At 57.5% G+C, this 9,195-nt stretch overlaps 1 protein-coding gene across 1 annotated transcript; it reads left to right on the forward strand.

The window, feature by feature from the left end:
- The first annotated feature begins 237 nt into the window (after positions 1–237).
- FKBP10 (FKBP prolyl isomerase 10) lies at positions 238–8,723 on the forward strand. The gene is made up of 10 exons (XM_027568125.1): positions 238–621; positions 3,775–3,920; positions 4,357–4,546; positions 4,664–4,809; positions 5,185–5,374; positions 5,547–5,692; positions 6,295–6,487; positions 6,878–7,020; positions 7,220–7,383; positions 7,676–8,723. Exons 1-10 carry the CDS (start codon positions 371–373, stop codon positions 7,859–7,861), a joined length of 1,755 nt encoding a protein of 584 aa, XP_027423926.1. The 5' UTR covers positions 238–370; the 3' UTR covers positions 7,862–8,723.
- The last annotated feature ends 472 nt before the right edge of the window (positions 8,724–9,195 follow it).

Raw genomic sequence — 9,195 nt, forward strand, 5'->3', positions numbered from 1 at the left:
TTTTTTTTTTTTTTTTTTAAATGGGAGTCAGCTCCGACTTCTCGGCTTTCCCGAGCCTCCCTCCCTGGCCGGGCCCCTGGACGCCGAGCCCCGGGAGAGCGGGAGGGGGGAGCTGCAGTCCTTTGTGGTGCATTCCTGTGACTCCACCGCTCTGCCTCGCCCCCTCCTCCTCTTCCACCCTCCGTCTCCCGCCCCCCGCCCCGCGCCAGCTCAGTCTCCCCTGCCCCCATTCCACGTGGACCCGCCAGGGCGGGGGTGGAGACGGAGGACAGGAAGGGGGGGAGCCTGCTCCGGGAAGAGGGGGGAAGAAGGTTGGCGGCGGCGACTCCCTCGCTCGCCCTCACTGCCGGCCGTCCCAGCTCCAGGCACCATGTTCCGCGCGGTGTCCCCCAGCCACACCATCCTCGGGCTCCCCCTGCTGCAGCTGCTGCTGCTGCTGCTGCTGGTGCAGGCGGTGGGGAGGGGGCTGGGCCGTGCCAGCCCGGCCGGGGGCCCCCTGGAAGATGTAGTCATCGAGAGGTACCACATCCCCAGGACCTGTCCCCGGGAAGTGCAGATGGGGGATTTTGTGCGCTACCACTACAACGGCACTTTCGAGGATGGCAAAAAGTTTGACTCGAGGTAATGGGTTGGGTGCCCCCAGACTCACCACTCCCCTTGGGGCCAGGCTCTCCTGATCCTGGGGACCCCTTGTAGTCCCCCTTAGGCTGTGTCTGTATCCCCTACTCCATGGTCTTCTAACCCCTAACACAGCACCTTGGGGATGGGGACTCCCAGACATCCATCTTCCCCAAGACATCCTTGCCCTGGATTTCAAACCCTCACCTCTCAGAGGACCCCAGTTTCTTTTACAGCAAGCTCCCCATTTTCCTCCAAGTGTTTGATGATCAAGGGGAACTGCTCTGTTTACTTACCGGTGCTTTACTTAAAGGCCTGGCAGGGAGCAGGTCCTGGTCCCCAGTGTTGGGGGGAAGGGCATGGCCCCTGCTGCATGTGAATCCTCCAGGGGTCTCAGTCTAGGACCCCCGCCCTTTCTACCCAGCCTGAATCCCTTCTGCTTCCAGCCCCAGGGTCTAGTGCCGTTGTAACCAGAGAACCTTTTTGGAGGCGGTGGGGGTTAGGAGAAGCAGGCGTAGTAGAGCCGAGGGAGCATTGTAATAAGACAGCAGGATGGATCCAGGAGCGTAGGGCATAGCTCTGTGTCGGAATCCTATCTGTCTACGTGTCATATGGCCGGGCATTGACTCCCTGGGCTCCTCGGAGGGTTCTCTTACGTCTCTCTCTGGGTCTCCCTGCACCCCCACCTTCCTCCATCTTAGCTCTATCAGGCCAGGGCTGTCGCCCATCTTGCCAGCCTTGGGGTTTGAGATGGGTTTCTGGTCTGATCAGGCCTTTGGTCTGCTCTGGCAAGTCACTTTTGTTGGTGGAGGCAGGGCAGGGCTGCATACCACCCTGGTTAAACCTCAGGTCCCAGTCACATACCATATCCCAAGAAGTCAGTCCCTCTTAGACCCCTTCCCAAAACACACAACTCAGCCCACAGGAAATTAGTGGCCTTGGCTTTGGAAGGCAGGCAGGCAGTATACTGGGTAAGAACATGAACTCCAGAGTCCAAGACACTGGGTTCCAATCCAGCCTGTGACCATGGACAAGGAATTTTGCCACTTTAAGCTTCATGTTCCTTATCTGAAAAATGGAGGTTCAAAACAATCTGGAAAATTAAGTCCTCCCTTCCTAAGCTGATAACAGGGCTCAAGTAAGATGATGAATGAAAGCAAACTTCGCGCAGTGCCTGCCAATCCGAAAGCCAGTTGAGGGCCTATTAGCCTTGACTGTGGGGAGGACTGGGTGCTCTGTGTTTGTTGTTGTTGTTTTTTTTAAGATTTTATTTATTTATTTATTTTTTTTTTTTAAAGATTTTATTTATTTATTTGAGAGAGAATGAGAGATAGAGAGCACGAGAGGGAAGAGGGTCAGAGGGAGAAGCAGACTCCCTGCTGAGCAGGGAGCCCGATGCGGGACTCGATCCCGGGACTCCAGGATCATGACCTGAGCCGAAGGCAGTCGCTTAACCAACTGAGCCACCCAGGCGCCCTTTATTTATTTATTTGACAGAGAGAGAGACAGCAAGAGAGGGAACACAAGCAGGGGGAGAGGGAGAGGGAGAAGCAGGCTTCCCGCCAAGCAGGGAGCCCAGTGCAGCGCTCGATCCCAGGACCCCGGGATCATGACCTGAGCTGAAGGCAGATGCTTAACGACTGAGCCTCCCAGGCGCCCCCGGTGCTCTGTTTTTAATTGGTAGAAATTTTGTGCAGGCTTGGGCCCTCACAACGGCACTGTGAAGGAAGCAGCTCAGTGGGCAGAATGAGGTATGGCCCGCGGCCAGGAGTACAGCCCAGGTCAGGGAGGGATGGGGAGCAGGGGATGACTTCTTTGGTGGGACTCTGGGAGCCTAGCTGGCCCCAGTTCATGCAGTGCTGAGCTTGGAAAACTTTCCTAACCCATGGTTCTTAACCTCTTTGATCAAAATAAAAATCTCGGGGCACCTGGCTGGCTCAGTTGGAAGAGCATACAACTCTTGATCTTGGGGTCATGAGTTCGAACCCCACATTGGAGGTAGAGATTACTCAAAAAAATAAACTTAAAGTAAAGTGATTTAAATTTTTTTTTTAAATAAAAATCTCCGGAGGCGCCTGGGTGGCTCGGTCGGTTAAGTGCCTGCCTTCAGCTTAGGTCATGATCCCAGGGTCCCGGGATCGAGCTCAGTGAGGATCCTGCTTCTTCTCCTTCTGCCTGCCACTCAGCTTGCTTGTGCTGTCTCTCTCTGCCAAATAAGTGGAATCTTAAAAATAAATAAGTAAATAAATAAAATAAAAAAATAAGTCTCCCATCCTCCCTTAACTTCTGAAAACTGAAAATAGTAAGTAAAAGCAAATAGAAGTCAAGAGGTACAAACTTCCAATTATAAAATAAGTCAGTCACGGGAAAGCATGGGGAGCACAGACGACAGTATTGAATTAACTTTGTATGGTGACAGATGCTGACTAGATTTATTATTCCGATCTTCTCGTAATGTATGTGAATGTCGAGTCACAAGGTTGTACACCTGAAGCTAATATCATCTTGTACGTCAATTATACTTCAATAAAAAAAATAAAAGTAAAAAAACAAAGGCCACGGCAATTTTAAAACAGGCCTTTCCAAAATTGGAAACCAATCCCTATTCTCAGCGAGCCCTGCTGCCCCCTCCTTTCCTGGGAAATTGATGGTGTGGCGGCCCAAACACGGAAGTCAGTTGACCACGTGTTAGCCGTGTGACCTTGGGCAAGTCAGTTAGTCTCTTGTCCTAATCGTTGTCATGAGAAAAATGAAAACCCTAACGCCCACATCACAGAACGCAATAAGGCTGCGCATGTACAAGGCCAAGGATTTCATCTGGCTCGTCATACATGCTCAGTGGTCCTCTGCCCCTTGGTGCCATACTTCGCCCTCCGCAGCTGCTAGCAGATGGTAGTAGCACACAGGCCTGCGCAGACCCCCGCCCCCCTGCACCCCCCCCATCGTGGCCCCAGGCAAATAAAAGCCCCTGACCTCCCTCGGGGGCTTCCCTGTGTAACAGCCCCTCCTCTTGAGCGGGGAGGGAGGCTCGAAGAGGAGACAGGAGCATGTAGATGCACACCTGTAGCGGGAGGGGGACTGAGTGTGTGCGTGCACCTGTGCGTGGATGTGGCCTCCAGAGGCCGCTGTGCCCCATCTGTTTCCTCCCTCCCGCAGCTATGACCGAAGCACCTTAGTGGCCATCGTGGTGGGCGTGGGACGCCTCATCACCGGCATGGACCGGGGCCTCATGGGCATGTGTGTCAACGAGCGGCGACGGCTCATCGTGCCCCCCCACCTGGGCTATGGCAGCATCGGTGTGGGTGAGATGGGGTGGGGCCCAGGCTGGGGATGGAGGAGACCAGGAAGCAGAATCAAGGGCCTCAGGTCCAAAAAACTGAAGCTCAGAGTAGGAGAGTGACTTGCCCAAGGTCACACTGCACATGCAGCATGAGTCGGGGCAAGTCTGGGACTAGGGTTTCGGTCTCCTGCCCCTGGAGTGGGAGGAAAGGAAATGACAGGGCCCTGGGTAGAATCAAAGCTTGACTGGGGAGAAGGGGACCTGGGGTGGTGGAGCGGGTGGCCAAGCGAGACGTTCAAATGTCCATTCAACCCGCCACACTGGGGCTGCAGCAAACATGGCACCAGCTTTGATACCAGGAAAGGCTAGAGGGAGTCCCGGCGCCCCGGGGACTGTGGCATGCTGAGGGGTCCCGGAGGCTGCATCAAACATGAGCTGTGGCTGCCGGACTCTCACAGCGGGGCTCATTCCCCCGGATGCCACTCTCTACTTCGATGTGGTCCTGCTGGATGTGTGGAACAAGGCAGACACCGTGCAGGTGAGCACCTTGCTGCACCCAGCCCACTGCCCCCGCATGGTCCAGGACAGCGACTTTGTCCGCTACCACTACAATGGCACACTGCTGGATGGCACTGCCTTTGACACCAGGTAAGGGCTGGAGGGAGTCATGGGGCCCTGGGGGCTGTGGTATGATGGAGAGGGTGTCCGGGGCCCTTCCTGCCTCTCTCATCTCCAGCAACATCACCTCTGCCTCATTCTCTGCAGCTACAGTAGGGGTGGAACTTATGACACCTACGTCGGCTCCGGCTGGCTGATCAAGGGCATGGATCAGGGGCTGCTGGGCATGTGTCCTGGAGAGAGGAGGAAGATCATCATCCCTCCATTCCTGGCCTATGGCGAGAAAGGCTATGGTGAGGGCAGACAGGGACTCGGGGATTCCCCAGAAGAGGGCTGCCACATACGGTTGTTCAGGTTGTGTACTGCACAAGGGCACTCAGCCAAGGAGGCAAATCAGAGATGAAATCTATCTTGGTGATGATCTCACTAAGAAAGGGTGCTTTATTCTGATTCACACACACATTCAGTATGGGCTGGTGATGGCCTTGGGGATGATCCAGCTCACACCTCATAGGGGGAGCAAGAAACAGGGCTGCTGAGGGTAGGGAAGGGTCTCTGGAGAGCAGAATTAGCACCTTTTTGCAGGGTGCTCACATGGGCCTTCCGGAGTGGAGAAGGAGCCCTGCTTTGCTCTCCACTTGTATGGTTCAAGCCTATCCCTTCCCCAGGGACTGTGATCCCCCCGCAGGCCTCCCTGGTCTTCCACGTGCTGCTGATTGACGTCCACAACCCCAAGGACACCGTCCAGCTGGAGACGCTGGAGCTACCTCCCGGCTGCGTCCGGAGAGCCGTGGCTGGAGACTTCATGCGTTACCACTACAACGGCTCGCTGATGGACGGCACCCTCTTTGATTCCAGGTCTGGGGGGCTCCTGAGGAGGGAAGGTGGGGGCTGGGAGGAAGGTGGAAGAGGCTGAGGCAGGATCTGGGGTCGCCTCCTGGCAGCAACCACGGGGGGTTGGCTCTGAGCTGCCAGGAAGGGCCAGGGGCCCCTTTGACCCCTTGCTGGCCCTCCCTGCCTTGTCTTACAGCTACTCCCGCAACCACACCTACAACACCTATGTGGGGCAGGGTTACATCATCCCTGGGATGGACCAGGGGCTGCAGGGTGCCTGCATGGGGGAGCGCCGGAGGATCACCATCCCCCCCCACCTGGCCTACGGGGAGAACGGGACTGGTAGGCGTGTCCTCTGTGCTCCCACTCACCTCCTCAGCTCCTCTGCACACTGTTCACTGACCTCCCCACCACAGGGCCATCCCAGCACCTGCTCTGCCCCTCTCATCACAAAAACCATCACCCACCCACCTCCTGCCACACAGACTCTGTACTTGCCTCCAGGAGCAGCCCCCCCCCAACTTCTCCCTTCCATACTGGAGAAGGGCAACCGACTCCTAAGTTTGGGAAGGGGGGTGGTCATGGAAGAACAGAAACAGCGTAGCCCTAGGAAGCAAAGAGACCTGGACTTGAGCCCCAGCTTTGCTGGAAGCCTTAGTGTCCTCACCTGTAAAATGGGACTAATCCCATTGACCAGCAGGGTAAGTTGCTGGGAGGTTGCAAGATGATGTGTATAAAGGGCTTTCTAACTGGCCTGGCCCTTCCTTCCCCTGCCCCTCACCTGCCCCCCCCCCAAGAGGGTATTAGAAGAACTGACCCTGGGGACAAATGCCCTGTCCCATCTTGGTTTGAGAAAACAGAGCGGGGGAGCCTAGGGGGCTCTGTGGAGGGCTGAGCAGCCCCTCCTAGATTCCAAGCCGATCCACTCCCTGTTCTGGCCCCAGGAGACAAGATCCCTGGCTCCGCTGTGCTGATCTTCGACGTCCACGTCATTGACTTCCACAACCCTGGGGATCCGGTGGAAATCAAGATTCTGTCCCCGCCCCCGGAGACCTGCAATGAGACGGCCAAACCCGGGGACTTTGTTCGCTACCACTACAACTGCTCCCTGCTGGATGGCACCAGGCTCTTCTCCTCGTGGGTCCGGGGCTGGGCCAGGGCTGGGCAGGTGGGTGGGCCCAGGTGCGGGGAGTCCTCCTGAGAGCCCCCCGACGGGTGCTTCGTCCATAAGTTCCCGTCCAGCGAGCATGGGGGAGCAGGAGGAGCTGAGGTTCTTGACTTGTGGGCACAGGCAAGGTGAAGCCAGCGTCTTGGGGAGCTGCGGGCTCCACTTGTGGAGGGGACACCAAAGCAGGGGCAGTGGCACCATGAGGAGGGCGAGCTGTCTCTGAACTGTTGGGCCCGGCCCTCGGCTGTGTGGGGCGGGCCCCAGGAGGAGTGACTGGGAAACTGGGCCTGCCGGGCGGGGCGGCGGCGGGGGGACAAGGATGGGCACTGACCTGGGAATCTGCTCTCCCCCACCCCCAGCCACGACTACGGCGACCCCCAGGAGGCTACTCTGGGGGCCAACAAGGTGATCGAAGGCCTGGACACGGGCCTGCAGGGCATGTGCGTGGGAGAGAGGCGGCAGCTCGTGGTGCCCCCGCACCTGGCCCACGGAGAGAGCGGAGGTGAGGGGCCGACTGGCCTTGGTGGCTGGCGGGAGGGGTGCGGGAAGCCTCCCCAAGGGTTCTGCAAACATGCCATGTGCCCAACATGAGAAACGGAGGCCTCTGGGCTGGGGAGCACCCAGGGCAGGCTGTGAGTTGGGCCAGACCTGGGCCCGATGGCGAGGCCTGCCTTCCTTCTCTTCTCCCTTCCCGCCTGTAGCCCGGGGTGTCCCTGGTAGTGCGGTGCTCCTGTTTGCAGTGGAGCTGGTGTCCCGGGAAGAGGGGCTGCCCACAGGCTACCTGTTTGTGTGGCACGAGGACCCTCCTGCCGACCTGTTTGAAGGCCTGGACCTCAACAAGGATGGCGAGGTCCCCCTGGAGGAGGTGGGTGAGGAGTTGGGTCCTTTTAAGAACCGGTCCCCCACTGTCACCGCCAACAGGAGCCACCGTGCATGGTGGCATCGAGCAACGCAGTCCTTCTGCCGTCCCGTCTGCACCTGTTTCTGCCCCTGTGCTGGGTCCCTGTGCCTTCGGTCCCTTGTCCCTGCCTCTTCCTCATGCAGCCCATTTCCCCCTACCGCTGGCTGGCTGCCGCCTGGGGCCCTTCCCCAGGCCACCCGCAGCCGCTCAGGCAAGACCCTCACTCCCCTCTCCCCTTGGCTCTCTTGGCTCCCAGTTCTCCACCTTCATCAAGGCGCAAGTCAGTGAAGGCAAAGGACGCCTCATGCCTGGGCAGGACCCGGAGAAAACCATAGCGGACATGTTCCAGAACCAGGACCGCAACCAAGATGGCAAGATCACTGTGGAGGAGCTCAAGCTGAAGTCAGATGAAGACCAAGAGCGGGTCCACGAGGAGCTCTGAAGGCCAGGGGCCTGGGCCCAAATGCAAAGGCCCACTTCTGGGAGGACAGTGGGCAGTGGGGCTGACCTTCCAAGAGTCACCTTCCCCTGTGCTGGCATGATGTCGAGAAACATCTAGAACTTGGTCAGAGGAGACAACTCTGGTCTTCCCACCAGCCCCCGAGTAAAATCCACAGCACAGACCTCTATTCAGTTTTTCTCTTCTGACCCCAAACCCCTCCTTTACAAGTTTTGGAGTCACAAAGCCAAGCCGGCCATTGGCCGAGCCTAGGGGATGAACGGGGCAATTGCTGGTGCCTCACCTATACCTCCCCTCCACGTCACCAGACACTGAACAAGGCCGAGCTTGTCCTTTCTTTATTTCCCCAAACTTCCCTTTTGTCCATACTTTTCCTTGCCGCCCCCAGCCACCCCTCCTCCGGTCCCTATTCCTGTGTCGTGGCAGCTCCCCAGGAGCATGAACCAGGACTGACCGGACCCTCAGCCTTCCTCTCTCCGCTCTGTCTGGCTTCTGTCTCACCCCCCTCCCCTGTGTCCCCACACTATGCTGTCCACCCCTCACTCCGGCCAGTAGTGGCTGAAGTGACCCTGGGGTGCCGCATTCAGGGTTGGGCTTGGCGTTCCCTTTCATCCCTAAAGAAGGATGCTTTCTCTAAGGGACGGAGAAGAGGAAGAATATGAAGGGGGCAGGGGTGAGGATAACTACTTGGGTGGGTCTTGGGGCTACGAAATCCTTGGTTCTGGGCTGAGATAAACTTGGAAGAAGGGCTCGTGGGGCGTGGGGGGAGAGCTCCGCACACTCAAAAGGCTAAAGTGGTATCAGATCCCTTTCTCCTTTGTACCAAATAAAAGACTAAACCAAAGACCTCAGGATGTGCTCTTCTGGGGGCAGGGGGAGGCCCTTAGACCAAGGACTGGGGAAGAAAGGGGAACAAAGCAGGAGCTCAAGATACTGTGTCCCCAGGTTTCCGCCTCGTGCCTCCTGAGGCCTAACCAGGGCCCTCCCCATGGAAAGGGAGCCCCCTATCTGCTGGAGGGAGGGTGGGGAGTGGGCGTCTACAGAGGGGCCTGTGGGGAGGTGTGGAGAGATGATCCCTGTCTCCTAACTACCCCAACTGAATGGAAAGATGAGGTCCCTGACCTCAAACATGACAGAAGAAACTCAAGGATTAAATTAAGCTGCACAGGTCGGATTCCTCTCTTCCATGTAGACTTGTTCCAATGCTAGGCTACCCCCACCTCTCCCTGCTTCTGGCTGCCAGCCATTACCTCCTGCCAGATCCTCCCTCCTGTCTGAAGGAAAGGTAACAGGGCTCCAATCCCCAGGGTCTTGAG

The sequence above is a fragment of the Zalophus californianus genome, chromosome 16 (assembly GCF_009762305.2).
Source record: "Zalophus californianus isolate mZalCal1 chromosome 16, mZalCal1.pri.v2, whole genome shotgun sequence".
NCBI lineage: Eukaryota > Metazoa > Chordata > Mammalia > Carnivora > Otariidae > Zalophus > Zalophus californianus.